This window comes from Varanus komodoensis, unplaced genomic scaffold, assembly GCF_004798865.1.
Source record: "Varanus komodoensis strain SLA01 unplaced genomic scaffold, ASM479886v1 scaffold41, whole genome shotgun sequence".
NCBI classification, from domain to species: domain Eukaryota; kingdom Metazoa; phylum Chordata; class Lepidosauria; order Squamata; family Varanidae; genus Varanus; species Varanus komodoensis.
The window spans coordinates 8,865,788-8,893,611 of record NW_025335954.1 but is presented as its reverse complement, the minus strand read 5'-3'; the positions used below and the strand labels follow the sequence as shown (position 1 = coordinate 8,893,611).

General features: G+C 45.7%; 1 protein-coding gene across 1 annotated transcript in view; it reads left to right on the top strand.

The window, feature by feature from the left end:
- Positions 1 to 27,824, top strand: part of PPP1R1A (protein phosphatase 1 regulatory inhibitor subunit 1A) — an 89,891-nt gene that overhangs the window by 38,664 nt on the left and 23,403 nt on the right. Inside the window, exon 2 of the mRNA XM_044443314.1 lies at positions 13,255 to 13,315. Coding sequence (XP_044299249.1) covers positions 13,255 to 13,315 — 61 coding nt within the window. The remainder of the gene's footprint in view (positions 1 to 13,254; positions 13,316 to 27,824) is intronic.

The following is a 27,824-nucleotide window of genomic DNA, read 5'->3' as shown; positions in this document are numbered from 1 at the left end:
ATGGGATGGTGTGCAACCATGTCACCCCCCATCCTTGGCCCAGGTAGTACAGTTGCAGAAGAGCCAGCCTGAATTGGCTTGCAAAAATCTTCCTCCCCTTTGACCAAGCCCTATAAATTCTAAAATCATCTGTTAAAGCTATACTGTTCCTTGCTTTAAATTCCCATGCAATGGGTTTGTATTCCAACAGTTTGTTCCCTTATCAGACTACTTCTGCATTGAATATATATGCAGGTTTGTATAGATGATATTACACAATATAATTTTGCTTCATATATTGCTTTTATTGCATACATTACAGTGCAATTTGTATTGTGTATTAAAAGCACCCATACTTTTAAAAAAATCCTCTTATTAATAGTTTGGTTTTGTTTGGGGTGATTGGTTTCCTTGCTCAGAGATCCTGGTTTGCATCTCAGCTTGATTTTTGTTGAAAACAATAATCTGCTGTCCGTTCTAGTGCCCTTCCTCGTATTCTGCAATTCACCCATTGCTCAATTATTCATAAATATCGGTTTTTCTCCATTATGTGTCCGCTTTCAGCACGATCCAAGCAGTATCATCAGTGTCATGTGCATGGCGGCAAATGATCTGACATGCCTGCCGCCTGTGACCTTGCATTGTGAAATTTAGCATTTTGTAGTTTCTCACAACAAACCTCAAGTTTCTGGTACATGCCAACATTTTATGGAAGCTTTGTTTTAAGAGGCAGGGGAGAGTTTTTTTTTTTTTGTTTTGTTTTGTTTTGTTTTGTTTTTTCATTTTAGGTTCTTAACCTGCCTCAGTCTAAAACATTCAGGGCCAGATAAAACACAGAGCAGGTCCGCCCTGACAACATGCAGTCAAGCCTTCCCCTGGACTGCCCCTCTTCACAACTTGGGGCAGGGCATTTTGACTGTGCTTGCAAGAAGCTGCAACTAAGAAAGCTCTCCGAATTTTGCCACTGCTGGGGTGTCTACAACTCCCATTGGCTCATTAGTCAGCTTAACCAATTGTTACTGTTAGTGATAATAATGTAACTTTACCAAAAGAAACAAAACCCTATTTTAACAAATCCTGCTGTGTGGAACTTATCACAAGAACAACATATGTGGCTTTTTCAGACCCTTTTAATGGCTAAAGGACAGATGTTGCAACACGGGAAAGATAAATCCCCACCTTCCATAGTAAGATGGGCTGAGGACCTAATCACACTTTCACTATTCAAACAGGTGGTATTTAGACACAACCTTCAGATGGATAAATAGCTGCATGTTTGATTTGCCTTTTCTGAACCATAGGAGGAGGAATCGAGGAATCATTTCTATTGATAGCTGTGTTATCACATACTTATTATTATGGAAATAGGTTGCATACACACCTATTGGAGGTGATGCATTTTATCTTAGCCAAAGCTATGACAAGAACTGAGGTGAGAGCCAGCGTGGCAGAGTTGTTTGGGCTGAGACTTGGGAGGACTGGGACCCAGGAGGTCTGGAGAGCAAGTTCTTCCGCAGTCGTGAAGATCACTAGGTGACTGGGCCAGGCACTGATTCTCAGCCTAACCTGCCTCACAGGGTTGTTGTTGGGATAAAAGATTGAGGAGGAAGAGCGTGTCAGCTGTCTTGGGTTTCCTGCAGGAAAAATTGTGAAATGTAAATATAATGAATGAATGAAATGAACTGCAAGCCAACAACATCTGGAGGGCCAAACATTGTGAATCCTGAGACTGCATTTTCCCTCCTGGTCACTTCTCTTTTTATATCATCTTATATCTTCATGTCATTTGTCTTGAAAGCCTGATCTTTTAAACACTGGAATACTTCCCCACTCCTCTTGCAAAAGAGAAAGAGAAAGGACCAGCTTTGGACACAGAAAGTGAGTATGTGCAAGAGGAAAGATCTAGCATGTTCTCCCAGGCATGCTGCTTTTCTGCACAGGATCCATCACTTGCAATCTCTCTGCATGCAGATAACTAGATGACAGCTCTTTGCGTTGGAAGGAAGTGGGTTTAGATGACCCTTGCTATGCATCGAAAGAAGATATGAAGAGACGCTGGGGGTTGCATGGACCAGCTCTGGCAACCTCCACTGCTGAACATCAGAAGTGGATCTTTGCATATTCCAACTCTGCCCAAGTGGGTGCTGGTGAATTTGTGTGCGCACAAATTAATACTCATGTAGAGCCCCATCGGAGTTCTCAAAAAGTGCAGTGGCATGGCCCTTGACAACCCCGACACATTTTTTTCAGTGCACAAAGGGAATAATCTGAACAAGCAGTATCCAACCTAGTGTCTTTCTGTGTCTTGAACTTCCAGCAATCCTAGCTGGGCAATGCTGGAAGCCTGTATCCAATGCAATTGGAGGACACCAGCATGGAGAAAGTTGATTGGAATCCTCCATTTGATGCCTAGCTTCCAATGTGCAGTGGTGGTGACCTGTCGGTGCTCCTGAGCATGTGCAGGAACATCACTTTGTGCTGGAGCGCTTGGGATTGGCTGGAATCTTGACTTCCTTCTTCAGTTTGGCAGGCCGCCAAAAGGACAAGCCCCTGGCATCTTGATAGGAAATGGCACCTTGGAGCATGTATCAGTTAGTGAGGGGCTGAAAAAGCTGTTCCCATGAATGGTTACAATCCTTTCCCTTTTGCAAAGGTGAAGTATTTTCTGTAAACAGCCCAGGAAGCTTCAGTTGTGGGTCAGTTCAGAAATGAAAGAAGAGGAAGACAATGCAGCTGCTGCAGCAGCAGAAAAAGAAGTGGGTGGGGAGATAAAAGGGTAGGCTATGTCTCACTTTTTTTTCCTTTTTAAGCATTTTAGGAACATCCTAGTGGGGAATGGTGGAATAGGATTTTTTAGGAATACTTGCAGAAAAAAAATAGATTTTGAGATGAATAAATTGTGATATACATACTGTGTTTCCAAAGTCACCAGAAGACTTATTGTTTTTATGATGCTGTGCTTATGTAAAGGCTCTTTCCCCTGCTTTTCAGCTTAAAAAACCCGCCCATCCTGACCTACAAAAATGAGTAATGAAACAGTTTTTGCCGTTAAGGTTACAGTTGAAATGACATGGCACAGGAGGGTGTCATGACACAGGAGGGAAAGGGACCATGTGAGTGGGAGGAGGAAAAAAGCAAACTCAGACGTAAGATCTTACTTAACTAAATTGCTGTGAGCACTCTTTCTGGTGATCAGGATGTGTGAAGCAACCAGGGAGCCAGTTGGCCTCGTCCTTGCTGGGGTACAGAGGTGGCAGCCCTTGGTCCCCTCACCAAGAGCAATGGCAAGAGCTTTCCTCTGGATGTAGAGACCATAGAAATGTAGGAATGATTTGAGGCACAGGCTCCTCATGGGGTATGTGAAAACGGAGAAGCTGAGCACCAGGTGTCTGTGCTCATCAAAGACATGAGTCATGTGCTCCATCTGTGTATGTGGCAGTCTAGAGCCCTTTTTTGGCAGAACAATTTGCCTGTTTTTCCAGGTAGGACATGGCCACTCCGCACATGCTCTGGCCTTCCCTGGTCCCTGCATTCTCAGCGGAACATTTTGCACCCCTGGTGGAAGTGTGGCCGCCTCTAAGCAGAGGAGATGGAGTTGACTTCTGGCTGCTTAGGAGAGAAGATCTGCTCAGGTCATCAGTCACACCTCCTGAGGCTTTTAGGATGAGCCCAGCATTTGTATTTTGGGGGGCTAGCCTCATTGGATGCCACTTTGCATGCAATGTGCCTGCGTTGATTTCTATCTGTATATGCAAATTTGGAAATAATTACTTGAATTCATTTAAACCATGCAGAAAGCAAAGCCAGTCCATTAATTCCTCTTCCAGATTGTTTCAACTAGATTAAATTCTTCAATTAATTGGCACCCCTCCCCAGATCCATCCCAAAGCAGCTATTCCTCTTCAGTTACAATTACTTTACAAGGGGGAGGGAGGGAGGAAGGAGGGTGGGTGGGTGGTTGGAGGGCCTGGAGCAACATGAGCTGGAACAGATAATGGATGGTGTGTTTCTTGCTGTCTGTCCTTCCTCCCGTAGGATTCAGATGGATCCCACCCCTCTTACCACCATGTAGGGAAGCCAAGAGAAGTTCTCCATGCTGATAAGCACTTAGAGCTCTCAGCATTAAGAATTTACTCTTAAGTGGCAAATCTGTGGTGGCAACTTCTAGTAGTTTGGGAGGTAGTAAGAAGAGGGCTGCTGGAAGCTTGATGGTCTGGCCATCAAGAGAATTGTAATCCAACAGTTTGGGAAATGTTCAAAAGGGAAATGTTCAAAAGGCTTACCAGGTAAAGAGACGGTATAAGAAGAGAAGGGGCTTGGAGGGAGGAGGAGAAAATGGAATCTCAGGACCGCACTGAGGGGTTGCCAGTGTTTGGCCATCCAGCTATTGCTGGTTTGCAGTTCCTGTCATATCTCAACTATTCCTGTCCTGGAATAAAATAAATCACCTACAATAGATGTGTAGGAAACCTATATCCTAACCAAATATTTAAGTATGCAATAATACAGCTATCAGTTGAAACTGTTACATGCATGCTTTAGAAAAGCTGAAGCAAATATCCAAATATTGCTCCATGATAAGAGAAGAAAAAGGTCTGGGAGCAGGAGGGCAAAATGCAACCCAGGCTCTATTTTAGGGGTTGGCAGTGGGCAGTCTTTGGCCCTCCAGCCTGGTAGCCCCCAGGTATTTTGGACTTTGACTCTCATCATCCATTGGCCAGCACGGCCAGCAGTCAGGACTGCCGTGAGCTGCAGTCCAAAGCATCTTGAAAACACCAGCTTAGAGGGAGACAAGATCCTCTGTGCTCAAGGTGCAGCAAGAGTGTGAACCGTGCTCAGCAAAATGCCTGTGCAGCTCCCAGCAGAGTGATGTGCCTTGTAGCCAAGGGGGTACCATGTTCTGAACCCAGTCAGGGGGCTCCCGTTGTCCAAAGCAAGGCTTCATGAGACAGCCCCTTCTGGAATGCCTCCATGCATCCCCTCTGACCCTGCTCCTTAAAGAAAGCCATCATAATCTGGATTTTCACACTAAAATATTGACTCTTGACAAAATGCGTGGGCTAATTACGTGCCGTAAGTCTAGACGCTTCAGGGATGGCTGCCTTTATTTATAAGCTCCTGCGTTCTCTGGCACATATACCAGGCCCCTGTTCTCCCAGGTTCTGTAAATGCAGGAGCATTATTAATAGCTCTAACATAGTGCATTTCATCTCTAAAGCACTTTAGAGAGAAAGAGAGAGAGAGAGAGACTGGGATAGCAGATATAATTAATTAATCATTTAATGCTTAGCAGCACTTAAATGCATGCAGCCCTCCCCATCACCCCACCACCACCACCACACACGTGCCCATAGACACGCAACACCAACATTAAACACCTCCATGTATTTAACTCTCTGATCGTATTAAGTGCAGCCTGGTGCCAGCAGAAAGAGGGTGGGCAGTTCTCAGCTCCCTGAATAGCTGCTCTGCAGCTGAATGTGGCATCCTGCTAGAAAGGGTTGGCTTGATCTGTTGAGTCCCTTGCCTGTTTTCTTTTTAAATTTTGGGTCAGTGTAAGGCAGGGTAGACAACATCATGATGGTGGGGACCCTTCTTGGCACCTGGCCAATACCCCTTCCACCTAAAAAGTCATCAGGCCGCTGGGATTGCTGTGAACTAGGCAGTGGCTGCTGCTGCTGCTGCTGAAATTGGTGGTCTCAGAAAACTGTGTGCCAAGTGGGGTGGGATTCAAACCCCACATCTGCCTCGCATTCGGACAGATCACTCTTCCTTTGGCAGGCCTCCCATAGCAGGTGTGATACCCTGGAAAACTTCTCAAATTGCCAGATGTACTCACAGCCCAAAAAGCTTGCCTGTTGCTGGTGGAAAGGTTTGTATCTTGGCTGTGGGCCATGCAGTGGTAGTCCATTGATCCTGGACCACTCTGAAGCAGGGCTGGCACGGACCACATTGGAATCCATCCCTCCAAGCATTCACGGGCTTCCTTCTGAGCTCAACCTGGTTGTCCAAAGGGAGTGGAGCCAAGAGGAAGTGTGCAAACATGCCCAGACCCTGTCACACAGCCTGCAACTTTTTTCCGCATCAGTAGAAGCGGCTGCTGGTGGCTTGGAAAAAGGATGCTGCTTCCACAGCAGTTGCAGCCCTTACAACCAGCCTATTTCTGCACCAGTTGCAGTTGCCCAAACGGTGGCTGCACTCAGAGCAGGAGAGCAGGAGAGGAGCGCTGCTTACTCAGCAAATGGGCCTGGATTCCTGGTGAGCACCCTGCCAATTCTTGCCAGGAGCTTGGACTGGGTGTGCTTGCCAGGAGCTTGCAAAGCTAAGCGGAGTCTGAGGAGCCAAGATCAGGGAATTTGATGGATTCCCACCCCTGAATGGATTCCTTCCAGATCTCTACTCCAAACCCTTCTCATATCCCTGTTCCCATTATGCAGTTCACCCAAGTGTGCATCCTCTCTCCCATCCCCAAATCATGCATACATCTCATCTCCTATCCAAACTGTGACAGAGGCCAACTTGGTCTGAATGTTTGCATGCTTGAAAACTCCACTTTACATCCTCGGGAGTCCTCCAAAATCCTTGAATGCTTAGCCATAGGTCATGCTTAGGGAATACTTTTGGCCAGCTTGGTCTGCTCTTCCAGCCCTGTCCAGGCCTAGAGAAGCTGGATTTGACCCCAGTTTGAAACATAACATCCAGGATTATTGCAATACACTCTGTGTGGTGGTATCTATTGAAAAGCATCCAGAAATGTTGCTTCGTTAAGAAGATCCGGGATCAGACCAAAAGTCCATTTAACATCCCGCATACACAGTGGCCAACTCACTGCTTCTGGGAAATGTCCCTCCGGATGGGACATGAATGCAGTAGAGCCCTTCTACTCATTTCCCACAGTAGCTGGTGTACGTAGGCATAATGCCTCTTATTGGAGAATTCCAGAGTTGTAACTGTTCCCTAAATGAAGACCTTTCTTTCATCTGGCCTGCATATTTGATCACTCAGATTCGCAGGATGATCCCATTAGATTCTAGCATCAAGAGGGAGAAAATGTCACCCTGTCCACCTTCTCCAGTCCATGGTTTTGACCAGAGGCTCTTCTCAGGATCCTGCGTCTCCTCTTCTTGCAACACCTTCACTCACTTCTGGTCCATTTCCAGACCCAAACCAAATTGCTGCTGGTCACATTCTAAAGCCTGAAATGTCATGGGTTGGGTCAAAAGTTTCCTGCTTACTATTATCCCCCAATGACAGTTAAAGGGAGTGCTGGATCTGCAAAAGTTAAACTTCACCTGGGGTACCAAAATACCTTGAGACAGCCCTGCGGATCTTTGCCCTTCAGCAAGTTTGCAGCATCTTCCCTTTGACTGGCAAGGGGTGGCGCTTGCTGAATATATCACCAGTTAATCCCTACACCGTCTTCATGTTTAATTCCTACAAATGCTTTTCAAAATACATCCATTTTAATTCAGTTTCATTGCTGGATAAGTTACTTGCCTAAAGATTCCTTCATAAGTTGGCAGCCTTGAACAAGCCCCAACAAAAATAGTGAAATCTGATTATATAAATGCTTTCCTTTGGCATCATAGCTGTCTGCATCAGGGCACAGCAGGGGACAAATGAGAGGAGGGTGTCTTTCTCATTCACACACTTAAAAAGAGTATGTGCATGCATAAGAAAGGACTGGCAAATGCGTGTGAGTCTGTGACTTGTTGCTGTAGAAGGAGGAGTCTCACTCTCTATGGATCCCTTCTAGTTGGTATTACCTGTAATTCACCCTTGTTTTCTTCAGACAGCACAATAATCGACTCTCAAGGCTTGAGGGTGGGTCTTATCATGGGTTGCTGAAACACGAGTGAGCATTTTGTCTGAACGCAGCCAAGATTAGAAACCATGGTGAACCATTCACAGTTACAACTGAGCAAAAACTATATGGATCCTCTTCATGTCTGTGGTTACCAAGCCATGGCTTGTTAGCAGAGTGGGTTCAGACAACAGGACAATCCATTCTTAACAACAACCCATGGTTCAACAGGAGGCTACAGTGAATCCATGACGGTCCTTTAATAGGGGTTATTTTGCTGTCCTAACCCAGTCATTCACTTTTGGTCTGTTCTCTGAACAGCTGGTGGCCGAACCTCAGGCTTGTGGGCCAAAGTTAACCTGCCTGCCATTCCCCAGCTGGCCATGCTCCTTTTACCCTGCCTGTTGATTTGTTGATGGTCTCCCAGTGTCTGCACATTCACTCCCATCTCCATTCGAAAAAGTTACACTAGCTTTCTTGAGGCTTATTTACTGGCAGTAAGAGATTTAAACTAAAATATATTGGTATTTTGGCCCTGCCATGTTTTAGCTTCAGCTCCACTCCCAGCACCCCAAAACCTTCACCTACTATGGAATTCAGCTGTTAGATTAAAAGAAGTTCAACACCTTTTTTGTAGAAACTGGCCTGGATTTTAAGTAGCATAAGCACAGCTAGTTTGATCAGTGTCTCTACCACACTTTTGGCAATTTATGTCTCCCTGATTTTTGCTAAACCAGCCCCACACACCTCATTCCTCATTTATCTGATTATCTGGAGCAATTCAAGGAGCTGGTGCACAATTTTTTTGGAGGAGGACTTGTGCAAAGTCCCCTTCATACAAGTTTTTCTGCTCATGTGTTTAGGATCCAAGTTACTACTACTATTGATGCTGCTGCTGCTGCTGCCGCTGTGGTCCCCTGAGATGCTTTCCCAGGAATCCCAGGATTTCTCCCTGAAAAATTCTATATAATATTAAACCTTTTATTACTTATCACTTAATATTTATTTGTAAAAGTGTGTGTTTATTCACTGTTGTGTATTTTATCACATTATTTAGAAATGTAGTATAGATTTAAAATTTAGCAAGTAACCGTAATTGTTAATAATAAACATCACTCTCCTTCTGATTGCTATGGGTGTTTAACTGTTTTGAAAGGTAAAGTAAGCAACTTTAAGCATCCCTCCAAAGCATATGTTAGACTGCTATTTAGAGAAATTCTTCAGCAGCTCGAATTAAATGCCATGAAATGACAAAGGATGGATTGAAAGGGGCTGTCTAGCTCAATAGTTCTGATGAACACACACACACACACACACACACACACACACACACGAGAGAGAGAGAGAGAGAGAGAGAGAGAGAGAGAGAGAGAGAGAGAGAGAGAGAGAGAGAGAGAGACAGAGAGAGGGAGGGAGGGAGGGACGGAGGGAGGGATGGTGTAAGTTGTCCCCAAAGAAAATTGTGTAATTCACACCTCCTGGCAGCTTCAGAAGCTCTCTTAATGGAAAAGCTGCAGCAATTCAGGCAGCGATAAGCAGCTCATACCTTGGCTGCCATTTAATCGGCCTTTGCTAGCTATTTTCCACAGGCGACAGGGAGCACCTGCCATCTTCAGCAGCATTAAATGCAGAGGGGAGGAAAGGTGGATCTGATATTGCCACAAGCAGATTGTTGCCTTTTTGGGAATGTGCTGCTGTCTCCAGATTGTTGAGGGTCACACGGAGAGCTACCCTTTGGGTGGGGTATAATGCAGCCCGTCGTACTTGAGGGCCAGCCTTCTCCCTGCAGACAAGGGGAGCCAGAGCCTGTGATGCCCCTTCTGACTCAGCAGGGGAAGCCATAAAGTCAGATCCAGTCCTGGGAAGCCAGCCTTGTGCAAACGCAGTTCACGAGGACCTCCCACTGGTTTACAAGCCAGGTGTGGGTGAGACACAGGACACCGGTACTGCCCGTTTTCCACAGCTGGAAGCCCTTCCCTTGGCAGTGGTCTCACTGTTTCTCAAACAGTTGCTTGTTCCTTGGTAGCTGGGCAGCAGCAGGATGTCTCTGCAGCAGTGTCTCCTTTAGTGTCCCCTAATGAGGGCAGGGCAAGGGTGTCCAGTGAAGTGCAGTAAAAGCTTGGGATTGACTCTCCAGTAGAGATTTTTGGTGGCCACTCCCATTATTAAGCCAGAACAATGTACAGTTAACTTTGCCGGAAACAATGTATTGCTAACCTGAGATTCTGGTAATCCTGCTACAGCGGTGATCTCACTGGGACTTGTTCTGTGTGCTGAATCCAAGGAAGTTGGGTCTTTTATTGTGAGGTTCACAACACAATTCTCTCACAACTTCATTGCGATCAGTCAACTGAAGATCTTTATTGGGACTGTAAAGGCTTCTAGCTAATTGCTGGAATTACTGCAATAAAAGGTTTTACTGAGATTTCTGCCTTGACAGAAGTCAGATTCTGACAGGTACATTTATACTAGTAATTGGGTTAAGAGCCATTCCTTCTTTTTGAGGAATCTGAGCTTTGCCGGCCTCTGAGACCAGGTGGTTTCTGACCAGTGGCAGTTCTCGATTTTGGGAAGGCTCAGGGTGTTTGTGATCCACTTTTAAAATTCAAGGGGTACCACTTTCCATTCATGTGTAATTGCTGGGATATGGAAGATCACTCTTTTGCTTGGTAGCAGTGGAGAAAAAGTGCTAATAAGGAATGGATGAATCTTTCTGTATCTGTTTCACTCCATTTTTCAATCTTAAATTTGTGTCAAACTTTTTGTGTGAGAGAGAGACAGAAGATTAATACACACATGTGCACACACACAGACACACTGAGCTGAATTATCTTTAGCCATTTTAGTACATTTCTCCTAATCCATACATCTTGGTATGCTTTTTGCCTGATTTATAATTTTTTCCAAGCACGTTTCCTAACATAAAGCACTTTAACAGTGTTTCCTCTTATACGTGCATTTTGTGTGCGTTTTTAAACTGGATGACTTCTTTACAAAATATGGAGAAGTGCAAGATGTCTATAGATACTTTTAGTTGTACACTGCTTCACAAGTGAAAAATGAAGTAAATTCGTATTAAAATGCAAACTGAACAAATTTCTTCCCCATCCCAGAGTGCCAGTATCTACCTCCACCAGGGCTAGCAGGATGGTTGGGTGTTCGGAGAGGCCATAAAAATCATGCTGTTCTTCCTGCAGATGTCATCCTTGGAGATGGGGTGATGTCTGTTATGAATGTCCTTATTCAGATCCATCCTAACCAGGTGGCCTTGAATGTCTGTTGCAAATTAGATTAGATGAGGTTAGGCTAATGTATACGTCTCATGCCTCTCCACAAAGGAAATGCTGTTCAAGTTGGCTCATGATCTGCAAGGTTAGCCGACAATACCAGCCCATACATAAAATAATGGAAGCATATTTTAGTGCAGCATTTAAATAATATCTCTGTAACTAGCACACAACACCATTTTTATGAATTATTGCAAAATCTCTGTGCAGATATTATTTAAGAGAGCCTCCTGGACATATAATTATGGGAGGGGATTTCTGCTGCACCAGGTTCGATTGGCCACGATCGATTCTGAGCAGGGGATGATGGTGGTTCTGAGATACTTTGGGTGCAGTCATATCGACCCTGCAGCAGAAGCATATAAACCTCTGCACCTCACCACCTGCAGTTTCTCTAGATGGCCTTTTTGTCTGTCTAGATTTAGCACCAGGAACAGGATGGGAAAGGGACTGGGGTGACAGTTAGAATTGACAGAAGTCTGTGGCCCAAACCGCCTCCCCTCCCTGCTTCAGCATTCTCCTTTTCCCTCTCCAAGGCTCATTTGCAGCCTGGGGCAGGGAGCAGACAATGTGGTGCTTCCAGTGCCAACTGTGAGAAAGTGGAACAAGGTCTTGTCCTTTGGGTTCTTTGTCCTTTGGAGAGCTAAGACTCCAAAGAATCCTATGGCCTCCAAGACAATGTTGGGAGGTCATAGGATTGTACCTTTATTTATTTTAAGCATATTCTTCAGAAAGTAGTTCTGGAGAAATAAATATAGTTAATACTATACCTATTTATTTATTTAATGTTTTTAATATGCTGTCCAATACTAAAGTCTCTGGATGGCTTACAAAAAAATATTTGATAGTACATCTAACATTCCCAGCAATACATGAAAATGAATTTTAGAAGCCACAAACAACTCAGAAACAGCACAAAAGCAGCAGTGGATGATAAAACACTCTAGATAGTCACAATATTGGACTGAAAATAAAGAACTCTCAAGCAGATAGCATTGAAACACAAATGCTACCTTTAAAATGCTCAAGTGGAATGAGATGTTTTTGTCTGGTGCCCAACCACACCTACACAGCTGTGAAGTTGTTTCAAATTTGTGGTACCACCACAAAGAAGGCCCATACCCTGTCACCTTTTATTTAAACTTGTCTGATGAAAGAGGCCAAAGAAGCCTCACAGTCGTGTGTGGACTGTTTCATTGGGAGGGTAGAAGAATAACTCTGGCCCCATGCCAAACAGGGCGGCCATCCCCAGTGTTGTCCCCTCCAGATTTTTTGTCACAGGACTTCCTTCAGTCCCAACCAGCATGGCCAATAGTCAGGGATGATGGAAGCTGTCATCCAAAATAACTGGAAGTCAGCCAGCTGGAGAAGGACCAGTGTAGAGTTTTAGATGTGCAGTTCTGTAGAGATGTGAAGCATCCAAGCCTTACAGGGCTTTGAGAGTCAAATATGCACTTGAATCAGACCTGGAAGTGGATATCCAGTGTGTGAGTGGCTGCCAAAATAAGCAGTTGGTAGTCAAGCTTGAGTTCAGAGTCAGGGAATGAAAGGGGTGAGCTCTGGATAGACCAAGCTAAGATAGGACTGCAATCTGAAGGGGCCTGTTCTTTCACTCTGAAGGCCCTTCCTTTGTTCTGCCGCCAAAGTTTTGGTCAGCCCCCAGCTTTTGCCTCCAGAACCCCAGTCTGTGGCTGCTTTCCTCTGCCTTGGCAAAGACTTGGAGAATAAAAATCCTGGGAGGTAGGGAGATGGTTCTCCAGCCACTTATATTTCTTTCTGTTCTTTGAAGATGAAGCTGTGAAGACAGGATATCCGTGTCTCCTGTCACTGGCAGTAGCTTGTTATTCTACCACACTTCTGGAGAGCATCCAGCTAGGGAAGTCTAGGGCTAGGGAGGCCCTGGTTCAAATCCCCCTTCCAGCCATTTAGCTCACTTGGGTGACCTGTCTACCCACCCTACCTCACAGGGTTGTTGTGAAGATAAAGGCAGGGGAAAGAATGGTGGCTGTTGACCAAAAGGCCTTGGAAGAAAGGCAGGACATGAATACAGCAAAATAAAATAGTATATGCAACCTCTACTGGAAACAGTGGCCTCTGAGCCTCTGCCTGTCCAGTGACAGCTTGTGCTTCATGTTCACCTGATTATGCATGACTCACCTTGGCCACCTCTCTGTGTTTCTGCAGATCCGAAGACGTCGCCCAACACCCGCTACCTTGGTCCTGAGCAGTGACCAGTCATCACCAGGTGAGAGTAGGCCATGTCCAAACCATCTCCCCTTTGTCACTGTTTTTCATGTGCTGTGTGACAGCGCTCATTGACCCTGACACAGCACTGTTTTGCTCTCGCTACACATTGCCCTCTCACCCTTCGGTGAAGCTGCCGTAGAGAAAGATCAAATGATGCATAAATTGGAATCTCTGCCGTTTTCTGCCATTCTGATGTGGACACAGGCAGGCCTTTGGGTGGTGGGAAAGCACCGGATCCTAAAGACCTGCTCAGGCTGCACTATTGAACCACCTTCCTGGTGGCACCCTAGTCCAGCCTTCCCCAAGCTGGTCCCCCACAGATGTGTTGGACAAGAGCACCCTCCTTTCCTGGCCATTGGCCATGCTGTTGGGACTGATGGGAGACGAAAGTCAAACTACCCAGAGAGTGCCGTGGCCTGTGCCATTCTCTGTCATGTGCATGGAAGAGACCATCTCAGAAGCTCCAGAACAGCTCTCCCCACCCACCCCAAGGCTATCACAGCTGGCCTGTTCTTTCTGCTGCTCGATTCTAGAAAGGTGTTGATGCTGCCTAATGCCCTGTCCCCAACACCTTAGTCCAGGAGTGGGGAGTTCCCACCAGTTGTTCTTGGACTACCACCATCAACCACACTCAGCACAGCCAGTCGTCAGAGACGTCTGCTGGGGCCCACTGCCTCTGCTGTAGCGAATGACTTATGGGCTGCCACAGCCCTTTCTGCAATGCCCTTTCTTCAGATACCTTATGAGTGGCGTCTGCAGCTCCTGGGGGTTGATTCTCTAGTAAGATGTATCCACATGGTTAGCAATGAGAGGACTGGTTCTCCCAGGAGGGTTGGGCACCACCTGCTGGAGTGGAAATCCACAAGCACAGATGGCACAATACTGGGGCCCTCACATGCCTGGAGCAGGCCCTAGATCAGTGATGGCAAACCTTTTGGAGACCGAGTGCCCAAACTGCAATCCAAAACCCACTTATTTATCACAAAGTGCCAACACTGCAATCAAACCTGAATACTGAGGTTTTAGTTTAGAAAAAAACAACTCACAGCTAGTCCTAGCAAATATATATATATATGTCCTTGGCAGCACACTGACTGGCCATGTGAAAGCTTGGACGCATTGCAACTAATGAGTTGAGGCTCTTGATGTCATCACTTGGCACCACTCCTCCTTTCCGAGCATGCTCATGGCCCCTATGTGCTCGGTTGCTGGGGCGATGGTGGGGTGACTTGAGTCACATGCTGACAGAGAGGGCCTACTGTGGCACGCGTGCCATAGGTTTGCCACCGCTGCCCTAGATAACACCATATGGGTTGGGATGCAGAGCACCTCAGAAGATGTAGATGGCATTGGGCTGAAAACCCAGCCACAGAACCTGGCCAGATTCAAAGCAGAATTCTACCCATCAGTTCTGTACTATTCAGAGACCAAGCTGGCTTGGTTCTTTCATATCCTGCTTTCGATGGGGCTGAGGACAAGGCCAAGATGCAATAAATGACTCTGTTTGTTTGCTTTGTTCTGATTTATTTATTTATTTATTTTTCTGGCTTTGCATCCTGCAGTTCTGGCAGTAGACTTAAGGCTTAGATGGCCAGTGAGGATGCACAGGGGCATGGTCCTTTCTCCCAAAGGTTTGCTTTTTCAGAATCCAAAGTCACCATAGTAAGAAACTGTGACCAAGAATGGGAAGAGTGATAGGGTGGGGGAAAGGCATTACTTGAGCCTTTTCCTTCCTGACTTCTGTCTGTTCAAAATCCCTTCTGACCAAGTCTTCCATGCTGAGAAATTAGCAACCAGCAGGAAGGGAATGGGTATGAGAAGAGATGAGATGAGAAGTAGAGTTGGAAGGGGCCTATATGGCCATTGAGTCCAACTCCCTCCTCTACTCCCACACGTAGTCACCCATCCAGCTGCAGGCCTGCAGCTTTCCAGCTTAGCAAAGATGACCTAACATGCTAGCTTGATGAATAGCTATGGAGATGGAACCACTTTCTATCAGAGTCTCTGAAACTGTTTTGCAGTATAAATGAACATCTGCATCCGGATGCTGCACTTGGACCCTGCAGACCATATCCAGCCCACAGGGGTTCCCCAAATGGCCATGCCACTTTCTCTGACTCCATCCCCTTTCCCAATTGCCAGTCTTTGTGTGGTTTCCCGGGTTTTGTGCAGACTTTTTCCATTTTAAATACTTGAAATGCTTCCCCTACAGCTTAGCTGCTGGCAGGAAACACATGATAGGAGGTGTTGGGATCCTCGCTGTGCAACAGGCTGGCTTGGAATAGGATGATGAAAGCTCCCAACTATGCTCCGCTTCAGCAACTCAGCGATCCTTGGGATGCATTTGCTAAGTGTGCCTAAGCAGGTCTTCTCAAAATGTAGGAAATAAGTGAATGGCCCAAAGTTGCCTTAAAAAAAAGGTAAAGGTAAAGGTTTCCCCTTGACATTTAGTCCAGTCATGCCTGACTCTAGGGGGCGGTGCTCATCTCCATTTCCTAGCCGAGGGAGCCAGCGTTTGTCCGCAGGCAGTCTCCGTGGTCATGTGGCCAGCGTGACTAAACACCAAAGTGCACAGAACTCTGTTACCTGCCCACCAAAGTGGTACCTTTTTATCTACTTGCATTTGCATGCTTTCGAACTGCAAGGTTGGCAGGAGCTGGGACGGAGCAGCGGGAACTCACCCCGTTGTGCAGATTCGAACCAGCGACCTTTCAATCAACCAGCCCAGCAACACAGTGGTTTAAACCACTGTGCCGCCTGCATCCCAAAGTTGCCTTATCTCCTGGCTAATTGATGCAAGATTCATAAGAAATAGAGCTTGGTCCAGACTGCTCACTGTTATTTGCAAGTGATGTTGAGCATGCCAGCCCCACTCCTCTTTTTCAGTTTTTGACATGCAGAAAAAAATTAAAAATATCTACCCCCGCACTCTGCTCACTTGCTATCCTTATGAATTGCTTTCCTACCCTTTAGTGAAGTTATCACATACCCAGATTGATTGACTGTGGTGCTTTATGATATCATTCCATTTGTGAGCCCTGATTAGGTGGAATCACCCATGTGATTCATCCAGGAAGCAGTGCTGATATTCACCATTCCCCTCAGTGATGTCTTCACATAACCACATTTAATGGCAGTGTCATGACCTGTCTTTATGCCCTTCACTACATGGACTCCTAATTGACTGGCTGGATTGCTCATGTGAGTCTTCTGGGGTGGGGAAGAGAAGAAGCAGGCAAGAAAAGCAGTGGCATTTGTCAAGACAGGGAAACTGGCTATTCATACAAACCGCTTTTTGTGGGGAGGGGGATTTTGCTCCCTCCAGAAATGGCAACATTTCAGCCAGAAAGCTAACATTGGAGGATGTTTGCCGCATACTAGTTTTATTTCTGATTGGCTGATACTTGCCTTCTGGTTCTAAACATTCAGATGCCTGGCAGGACATGTCACCCATCCCATCTTTTGATTTCACTGCATCCTTCCTGCAGTTCTCCTTCCCATATCATTACCCCCAACATATGAGGAATCTAGTTTGGGCTTTTCTTGGGCTTTTCTTGCTCAGCTCCGTGGACCCACTTTCTGGCTTCCCTAAGTCTGTGTTTCACTGAGCAAGTCCACAGTTGCATATTGCACTACAGGTGCAAAGACAGTAATGCCTACAGATGCATCGGTATTGCTAGCAAGCCAGCTTGCACACATGCCTTTTTATTCTCCCATCATTTTAATGTCTAATTGGTTTTAACGTATTTTATACTGCATGCTGTGCTATTTTTAATTTCTATTTTACTTGTTGTTTGTTGTAAACCATCCCGAGACACTAGTATAGGGACGGTTTATAAAAGCTTTAAATAAATAAATAAATAAAATAAAATAAAATAAAATAAAATAAAATAAGTCTCCTGCATACATGCTGCACTGCACGCACGTTGTGGGCAGTGCTGTGGAATGCACTGGCTATGGGTTGTGCACATTGTGCTTGACACATGGGGATTGTGTGCTTAGAGGGAGAATGGGTCTGAAATTTAATGCAAAGAAGTGGCCCACCAGTGTTCCCGAGTGTGCATAGACTTAATCTTAGGTCAGCTCACTTCCTAGTCCAGGGCTGAATGCAAAAAAGAAGTCTGGCAAGCACAGGGGAGCTGGGTTCCAGGTGGATCTTTGCATTTCCACAAAGAGATGCCTACCCTCTCTCTCTGATGGTTCCCACACATGCATTGGTATTTTTGATAGGTGGCGCATTCCAGAAAATAAACAATGATACTTGAAAATCCTCCATGGATTGGTGTCCTAAGGCAAAATCAAGCAAACTGGGATCAGCTTTTTCATAGTGTGCTGTTTCGTGCTTCATCCAGTTTCAGGGTGGTGAGGAGCAGACAGCATCACACAGAAAAGTTCTCTTTGCCTGTGCAGACTCTTCCCTCATTTTCCTGCCCTGTCAGTGTCTCAGTGCTGCTGCTGGCCTGCTCAAGACTTGGCAGTCTCAGACCCAGGTTTGCATTTGTCAGCTTTTCTGGTATGTCGGATAATTGACCGCCTGCCTGACCTGTGTCGCTCAGTGCTTCCCTGCCTGTCCGAATTTTTAGAAAGCTGTCATGGCAGAGTCTTGATTTGGCAAATAAACCAAGAGTGCAGGATGGCCAGCAAGTCATTTCATCTCACTTATTATATTTCTTTCCTGCTTGATAGCCAAAGCTCTCTGGGCAGTTTACAAAGTTTAACCTTAAAAACAGACAAGTGCATTCAAACATATTTCTAAAAACAGTTTTAACCGATCAACAACAAGAAAAACCTAAGACCTGATTAAAACCTCATCATATGCTGTGAAATGCCTGAGAGAAGAAGGTCTTGACTGGTGTCAAAAATATAACAATATTGGTATCAGGTGGGCCTTGTTGGAGAGATGCTGTGAGGGAAATACCATGGAGATGGACGTCTCCCTCATTAGCACCTTCCAAGTCTCCCTTGAGGAGGCATCTGAAGGGGAGCGTCTTAAAGAAGGGGTGGGGACGACCAAAAAGGCTCTCCTCCTTGTGGCTACATTCCAATTCCCCCCACCCCACACACACACACGCATACAATGTACCTAGAGGAGGGCCTTAGATGATAAGCAGAACACGCAAGAAGGTTCATGCCAGGGCTCCATCAGGTATTGTGGTGCTGAGCCACAATAGGCTTTATGGGTCAAAACCAGCACCTCAGATCAAGCTCAGAAACATGGTGGTGGTGTTCTGCATTCAGACCTGTTATCATTTTGGCTGCTGTATTTTACACAAGCTGCACCTTCTGAACTGCCTTCAAAGGTAGGCCCCTGTGGAGCACATTGCTGTAATCTAGCTTGGAGGTTCTCAGAAGATAGACAACTGAAGCCTGGCTATCCCTGCCCAGATAGGAGTGTAACTGGGCTACCAGCCAAAGTTGGTGGAAGGTATTCTGTGCTACTAAGGCCACTTGAGCCTCAAATGGCAATGATGACTACGGGCGAACACCCAAACTAAGAACTTGCTCTTTAAGCAGGAGTGTAATCCCATACAGAATAAGCCGAGCACCTGCCTGCCAGTAGGAAGAACCATTCATTAAAAGCATCTGAGTCTTTTCTGGATTGAGTTCAGTTGGTTGATCCTCCTCCAGTTTAGTGATGCAGCCAGGCACTGGTTTAGCACTTCTTAAGCATCCCCTGCTGACTATGAAAAGGAGAAATAGAACTGTGCATCCTCGGCATATTGATGGCAACACACTCCAGAACTCCAGATGATCCCACACGGTGGTTTCATGTAGATGTTCAATAGCGCAAGGGACACAACTTGCCACCGCAAAGCCCCATACTGGGGAATCCACAGGGCCAAGCAGTATTTCCCAGCTTCTGGAGCCAGCCAGCTAAAGAGGAGCAGAACCAATGAAATGCAGTAACCCCCATTTCCAGCTTAGGCAGTCTCTCAGAAGGATACAGGATTGATGGTACTGGAAGCCTCTGAGAATATCAGCATTGTTACATCTCCCCCAGCTTTTGACATAGGTCATCCTATGGGCAGCCAAAGCTGTTTCTGCGCCCATCCTGCCTGAGTCAACATAGTTTCCTCCATGAACATCTGGAAGCATGGAATGCTTCCAAAAAATAAGACGCCAGATGAGACCTTTGAGATTGAGTTAGGAAGAATCTGGAGTATCTTTTTCCACATCCAGAGAGTCATAGGATCTGGGTAATAGCATGTGGCTGAGCATGATGCGGGTTGTGGTCCAGCACATCTAGAGTGGGGATGTGCCAAGCCTCTCCAGAACTGTCAAACTTCTTCTGGTGCTTGTCCTTCTCTAAAAACAGAGCTGAGCCCGGAAGATGCCTGCATGCATTTGCCAACCCCCAGTTGTGCAACCAGGAACTTTCCCCAGCTGCTAATCCCAGTAACCAACCTTCCTCCCCACTTGCTGCTCCCACCACAGATGTGTGGGGAAAAGACTGCAGTGAGTGAGCACACTGGCTGCCATTTCAGGGAACCAGGGAGTTCGGCAGCTGGTTTTCCACCCAAAGCAGATTCCTCTTACACCCCTAGAGGGAACCAGATAGGAAAGGCTTTCCTTAAATGATACTTTCAAGTGATATTTTGTCAGTGTGGCAATATACAACTGGGTAAGAATTGGGAGTGGGCCTCAATTTTGCCAACATCTTCAGGGTGTTGGCCCAGGCCCATCCTTGGAGGGAGTAGCCAAGATGCCTATGCTTGTTCATCCTCTGGAAACATCTTAGAACAATCCATGCTGTGAAGATAGCGTTGCTGCCCCTGTTCAAGCTGGCAAATAAGCAGTGACATTTTTTTAAGCTTGACAGACTTCTTAAATCAACCTCTCTTGGATGATCAAATATGAATGAGTCCCTCCATGGCTGCTCCTCATGATACATCATGTTTCCAAAATCCACAGAGCCAGGTAGTCCAAAATAGGAATAGGAAGCTCTGCTTCATGGACAAACTGAGAATGCTTGTTTCTTTGGGGAAATACAGTCTAGGCCAGGGTTCAGCAACCTTTAACACTCAAAGAGCCATTTGGACCCATTTCCCATAGAAAACACTGGGAGCTGCAAAACCCTTTTGACATCTAAAATGAAGATAACACTGCTTATATAGTTTTTTTTTTACCTTCATGCTATGTATAAAAAACTAGTGTGTTTCATTTATGAAATCAATGAACTGCTACAGAGAAAACAAATTTTTATTTCTGCATGCAACAAAAACATTTTGAACTCCAAAAAAAAGACGCTGGGTTGAAAGTTATTTTCAAATAAAATACTCAATGTCTATCTGAGTCCTGAGTTTATTTATGAAATAAAAAGCTGAACTTATATTATCCACTAGCAGCAAACCAAACATGCCATCTGCTTCTGTGTGCCCTCATCCTTTTATCACGTGGTGAAATATTGAACAAACATCCCTCTCCCAATGTAATAATGTTGCTGGAATTTTTATAAGAATCTTCTTAAAACAAAGAAGTAGATCTATATCTCCATTATGATTTAGCTGCAGCTCTTGTTCAGTCACTAAAAACTGTTATTTTTAATCTTACATTATAAACTAGTAGGATTCCTTTCATCTATTTTGAATAGGAGAACAGCTTCCTGCAGAGTCAAAGTCAGTGCTAAAGGGCTGCATGCATTAAACAGCAAACCCCATAAGTTCGTCAGCAGTAAAAGCAAATGAATCTACCCACGTACCATTAAACGCTCGGTTTTCTTAAGAAATTTTTCTTCAGATTTATCCATGGTTGGACGGGGGAAAGCTCAGTAAATTGGCACCGGTCCCCAGATATAGGTGTGTTTAGTGACTGATTAGCAGATAAACAGTCAAGTGATGTGAATTGCGACAGGTCCCAAGCACAGCTTTTAACATTCAGATGAAGGAGATTACATTGGGACAAAGAGAATCTTTTCAGTTTAGTTTCGTGTAACATGAGAGCCTGCAGGAAGCTTGTTTAGCAGAGGAATGTAGTGATTTACTTAACTAGCTGATTTACTTAACTAGCTAGCGCTGCCTTCCTGTGGAGCTATGCCAGCGCGTGTTTTGAGCTACGGAGCCGCAGCAGAGGGATCAGGAGCCACGTGAGGCACCGGAGCTGCGGGTTGCCGACGGCTGGTCTAGGCGTATCTCAAAAGGAGCCGTGTTTTGAGGGTCTATGAACGGTATTTGTCACAGGATATTCTTCTCTCTGCCTCAAAAGCTGGAAAAGAAAGCCATTATTCCTGCGGTGCCCAGAGCTGGCCCACTCATGATGTATGGCAGGGTGTTGTTCCCCAGAAAGGTGCATAACGGGTGGTTTTAGATACCACAAATCCTCCAACAAGTGATGGGTTCTAGTGGGATTTGCAAGCCATCCCCTGCCATACACCCTACCAGCTTTGGATGTCATAGCAACCCACACATTGCAAAGGTAATGCACGGGTTGCATGGTGCAGGGTGAGTGTGTCCTTCTTTTCCCTACTAATCGTACCAGTCCAACCTCCGCATTGTGTTGTGCATCATAATAATTAGAGTGGGTGGAATTACATGACATGGCATATTCATTAACATTCCAACTGTTCAGGGAACAACAAAAGTTGGAATGTGGGCATTCTAGGTTCTATGAGGAGAATGAACATTATCAGTGTGGCTGAGGTAGAAACACAGGCTCTGGGGACAGGGATAGCTTTAGAATCGTACTAAGGACTGAGAAGAAGTCTTAGGAGCTCTGTAGAGTAGGGAGGCTGAAGGGAAAATGTACAATATGAAGTGCATTGAAAAACAAGAACATGAAGGAAGGAGAAGGAAATTGTGAGCAACTCTGAGCTCAGATTTATTGTTGGAAAAGTGACATGTAAATACAAACTGTAATTGGACCAAAAGGAGGAAGGAATGGATGGAGGAAACTGGTAAATTAGGAAGCCCCTTTAAGACTATTAAACCCAACAAAGCAGCCTTTAGCGCAACAGGTGAGTTCAGTGCTGCAGCCCCACTCTAAAAAAAGAGAGCCCTTGTAGCAGGTCATCCTCTGTTTATCATAAAGCAGGGACCAGGAATCCCCCAGATGCTGTGCCCTCCAGATGTTTTACTGCAACTTCCATCAACCCAACCATTGGCCGTGCCAGTTGGGAGCTGAGAAAAGCTGGGAGCCCAGATGCATTGGAAGGGTCTCCTATTCCCTACACCTATTTTAACACTTGGAGATTTGGTAAACACTCATGTATCTGTGAAAAGGTTTTTGCTCTTTTCCCTCCAGAATCTCGCCTGGGGGTGTTGGGGAGGGGGTGTCCCTGCCCTGCTGTTTAATTCCTGCTGAGATGTCTTTTTCTAGGTGTTGAACATTTTTAGGGGAGTGGGAGGATAAGCAAGAGGAGGCATAATGTGACCTGGGAGGGAGTGGCAGCCCACACCTCACAGAACACATTTGCAACCCAAATGAGGTTGATTCACACAGCCTGGGCTGGAGTGCCTTTGGTGCCCTTTCCCATCCTCCTGGAGAAAAAGTTCTCAGTGTTTCCCTGCTGTCAGATCAACAGAAGTTATGGGTATCCTTTTTTCTTTTGTTTCAGTCTTTAAAACTAAAATTACTTAGCAGCAGAAAGTAGTGGAATTCCTCTAGCCACATTAATTGAAGCAGTTCCCTCAAGCTGACAGGTGAGCCCTGCTCACTTTGTTGCTAATTGCTCCGTGTTGTTCATTCATTGCTTTGCAGCCATGATGCTCTTTCAGGAACACAGTGGAGAGCTACCTCCAAAAAGAGAGAATAATATTAATATTATTAATAATCATCATCCCTTGACACAGGAGGTTTCTGCTCTCCATCTCCTACCATGAAAGGAGAAAGCTGCAGTCCTTGCAAGCAAGCTTAATCAGCCAGGAACAAATATCCTCCCTGCAGAAATGGAAAGCGACAAGAACAAAACATTGGTTACTGTAGCTGGAACCACACCTGAATTTGCTGTCCTCCCTGCACCAGGCCAGGTCCTTGAAGACTGCAAGGTCTTGTCTGCCATCTCTGAAACCGTTTCCAAAGGGTCTCAGTGATCCCAGCTAGAATGGAAATGAAGGACGTGCCTGTCACTTTAAAAAGAGCAGAATAGAAGGGCATTGTATACAGACCCTCCGAACAGCTCTCTTGCTTGAATCACCTGGAGCTAATTACTTTCCAAGCTCTATTTTCAATGCAGTGTGGCCAGTTTGTGAGTGGTGGGTGATTTGAGAAGGCCCTGTTCTTTCTACCAGCTCTATATGGATCTGAAAGACCTGCCTTAAGGCACCTCTGTCCCTCTAGTTCTATACAAGTGGCTCGAAAACTTGGCTTCCTTTACCATAGTGAGCTGTTGTATCCTACCTGCCAAAGAAGGTATCTTGTAAGATGGCAAACGTGGGTGGGAGGATGATTAAGGTAACACAAATAAGAAGATACCTGTCGTCCTTAAAAGGAGGCAAGGTGGGATACTTGGGCTGGGGGGATCAAGGTAATACAAATGGATGGGTTACCTCTGCCTTTAAAATTGAATTGTGGGACATCCTGTAAGTAAATCAGATGCTGAGCAGGCTACAGAATACTCCCTCAGTAGTTTGATTTTGGGTTCTAGAAGTATGGTTGTACTGAATGTCACATTCTTTTAAGTAAAGGAATGTGTATCTCCTTTCCTTTTTAGGAAAGTAAGCCGAGTGTGTAGTACCATAGTAACTTCAGCAATTTCTGAACAGGGTTTCTTTCTTGACCCTTTCCAGTCCTTTTCTTAACCTGCTCATGGGAGTGAGATGACTGTGTGGCTTTGGTAGGTGATCTGCTTCTCAGGGTCATTGGAGAAAATGCCTCCCTGTTGGCGCAGTTAGACCTCTTAGGGCTCAGTCCCACTGACTGTCCCTTTGTTGCTCAGAAGCCCCTGAACGAGAGGCTTCTAAAATTCCTATGCTCTGAAGTCAGCAGGATGGGGTGAGTGGTGGTGGCCACCCTCCATTCTTTGCTTTTTTTTTGCTAGACTCGTTTTTCAGCCCATCGAGCAAGGAGACTCCAGAGAGACAGAAGAAGAACAAAACAGGCTTAGCATAAATAATACCCTGGCCTCTTTGGTGTCTTCTCCTCTCTGCCCACCAGAACACCATTTCTACCTCCCAGGGGTCAGTTTTCAGAGAAGCAGAGAGTGTGGTTCTGTGCACGAGCTGTGAGGGGGCAAGGGGCAGACCTCTGAGCCCCCCTTCCAAGTTCTGAGCACTGTCATTAAACTGCATATGAATATGCAGGGAACAATCAGTGAGAGCTTTGGAGATGGGCCCCTCAGTAGTCTGATGATGCTGAAGCCTGCAGGCTTCCAGCTTGTGGCAGAGATGACAGCTCTGCTCTGAACTGCCTCCCTGCGTAGAGAGTGGTGGTGCCAAGCAAACCCATGACACCTTTCCAGATGCCCTCCCCACCACCACTGGGACTCAGGGCAATGGCCACAGGGTGGTGGTGGACTGGTAATCCCTCCCGACAGCACTCCTCTTGTGCAGCTGATCTGAATGCCTTTGGCAGTGGCATCCCGCTGCAATCAGCAGCAACAGTCTCTGCAGCATGCAGGCCAGGGGTACCCAGCAGCGATCAGGGAAGCCTCTGACAGCCACCCCAAAGTGCCACTTAATCATTTTGGGAGCAAGTGTCAGCAGTTATCATCATCATCGTATTTTATACTGCCCATAGCCAAATCTCGCTGGGCAGTTTACAGCAATAATCATAGAATCGTACACTCAAGTCACTCATCCCAATTTTGACCAGGCCTGACCCTGCTTAGCTTCCAAGATTAGGCAGGATCAGGCACTTCAGAAACATGGAAGCTTCTTAAGCCACTGCTGGTCTTAGGAAGCAGCTGGTTTGTTGTGAGCCTTGACCCACCATGGGCTCAGATGACACAACAACTCCTTATGTCAAACCATTGGTTCTTATTGTAGTTGAAAAGCCATGTTAAGAACCAATAGTTGCCACCGCAACATGATTGACAATAGTCAATGGTTGGTTATCGTGTTGTGTGAACCCAGTCAATATGTCTTAACCAGACCTCCAAGGGCCAGTGTTCCACTCCAGACCAGAGTTAGTCAATGAGGTTCAACAAACTGAAGCTGAACTCTGGTAAAGCTGGAGGTGATGCTAGGGGATCATCCCAATGCTCTTGTAGAAAATTGTGAGCATATTAGTGGCATTTTATCCAGCGTTTACACAAGACTGTCAGTTTGGGCCAACTTCCCCTAATCTGATGTCCTCCAGGTTTTTTGAACTTCAATCTCCATTGGTCCCAGCCAGTATGGTCATTTTTCAAAGTTAGGACTGTTGAGAAATATAGTCCCCACTATCTAAAAGGCAGCAAGTTGGGAAGCCTGTTTTGGACACTGCCTTGCTTCTTAAAGAATAAGCCAGGAGAACTTTTATCAGATTCCCTTATTGTACAGACCCTGCCTAGGGCAGAAGGACCTGCCATAGCCCCTGTGCATTTGCAACTTTAACGGTGTGCTTTTTATTGGCAGAGGAAGGACTGTTGCCGCTGCTCTTGTAAAATGTTACAGTGGACCCAAGATGGTTGAGATGCAAATGTATGTCAGTCCTTTAGGGCCACTGCACCAGCTTCTCAGTAGGTCCCCCAAGTGCAAGTCAAAGCCCACTGTAGCCTGGTGGCAACGTGTGGTAGAGGCCATCTCTCCAGGATGGCTTAGAGCCAGTAAAGTAAGCAAGGGAACACTGGGACTCTTAGGTGGTGTTGGGACTCCTATCAGCCCAGCTCTCTATAGCCAGTGGTCAGGGATGATAGAAGTTGTACCCCAGTTTTATTGCAATTGCCTCACCCTATGAAGTTCTGTGCTTATCCCTTATTATATTTACATCATGCCTTTTTTCCTTCCAAGGAACTCAAGGCAGCTTACATAATCCTCCTACTCCTCTCATTCTTATCCCCACAACAACCACCCTGTGAGGTAGGCTGGGCTGAGAGTCTGTGACTGGCCCAGAGTCACCCATTTGGCTCCATGGCTGAGCGGGGACTAGAACCCAGATCCTCTGAGCCCCAGTTCCATGCTCTGAACTCTAACACTACACTAGCAAATGTCAGAATGGGCTGACCACAAAGAAGCAACAAAACTGGCAACTGAATGTGTGGATTTTTTGCCAGAAAGCCCAAGATGGTCCTGGGACAGCATCCTCTTGCTGATAGTGTGAGCCACGTGGTTGCCATAAGGGGAAGTACAGCTACAAACATTTGGATCATGGCATTCAATTGTGAGGCAGTTTGTGGTGGGTGTGGTGAGGAGCCAACACCAGCCTAAAATGTGATATTACACACAGATCAAGTCTAGGCACTTAGAGCCTGGCAAATTTAACACTCTACTTTCTGGGAGTAAACAGAGGTAGAATTGTCTGCTTGGAGAAGGGTTTTTTTAATGGCTCTTTGCCTCTTTTCTTAATGCTGCTAAGCTAAGACAGAGGTGGTTTTCTTGTACCTGGTTTCCTAAACTGGTAAGTAGACACAGGAATAATTCCTGGTACCAGTTTTTTTTAATTAAGTTGAGCCGTTTCTTCCCACCAGGAATTTTCTTTTGAAAACAGAAGTACTGGGGTTGAATGAGACCCAAATGGCCATGCCCTGCCTTAAAGATCTGTGCAAATATAATGTAGGTTAAACTTGTTCTGTAATATATCCACTGCATCTGCAGCAAAAGACTTTTTCTGCCACACAGAACAGGCCGCTTGAGAGAGGGGAAAAAAATTGTACTCCTGTGTGTATGCACACAACACAGGTACTGTTATCGCACTCTGATTATGCTCACAGTGAGAGTTTCTTTCCCCCCGACTTCATCGCCTGACACGAACCAGCCTCCTCCTTCCCTTCTGCCAGTGGGAACCTGAGTTTGATCTTCAAATGGAGCAGAGATAATTTGAGGGCCAAGAAAATTCCTTTTTGTGCATTCCAAGCCAGGCCTTCCGCTAACACCCAACAGCAACCGCAGCAGAAAAGAAGAAAATTGTGTGCGTTGGTTAAATGGGAAGAGAGGGGGAAAATTAAGAATGCACCACTGTATGGGGCTGCAATTGAAGCATGCATAAATATTGGATGCTGCTCTGAGCCAGCCCACCCCCTACATTAGCGGAAAAGATGAAGTCAGATCTCAGGCAGGGGAGGCACGTAAACAGAGATTTTGTTTCTGAAGGAGCAATTCCCAGAGCTAGACTCAGATCACTGGTTCAGGATCGGCTTTTTGCAAGGTGGAGGCTGAATACAGACATAACATAAAACTGCTTGGAAAGCTCTCTGGCCATCATTAGGCTAAAAATATACTTACTCCTTCTCCAAAGCTACATTCTGCATAGGAGGAAGGTTAATTCTGCATATTTGCAGCCCAGATTAGGCTGTGATGGTCACTGATTGGTTGTTGCCTGTGATGTCAGTATATTAGGTTCTTTCCTCCGCTCCACCCCTTGAAGCAGTTTCGCAACTTAAAAAAAAAGTTTCCACTTATTTCTATTGTTGAAGGCTAAACATATAAATAGATCAA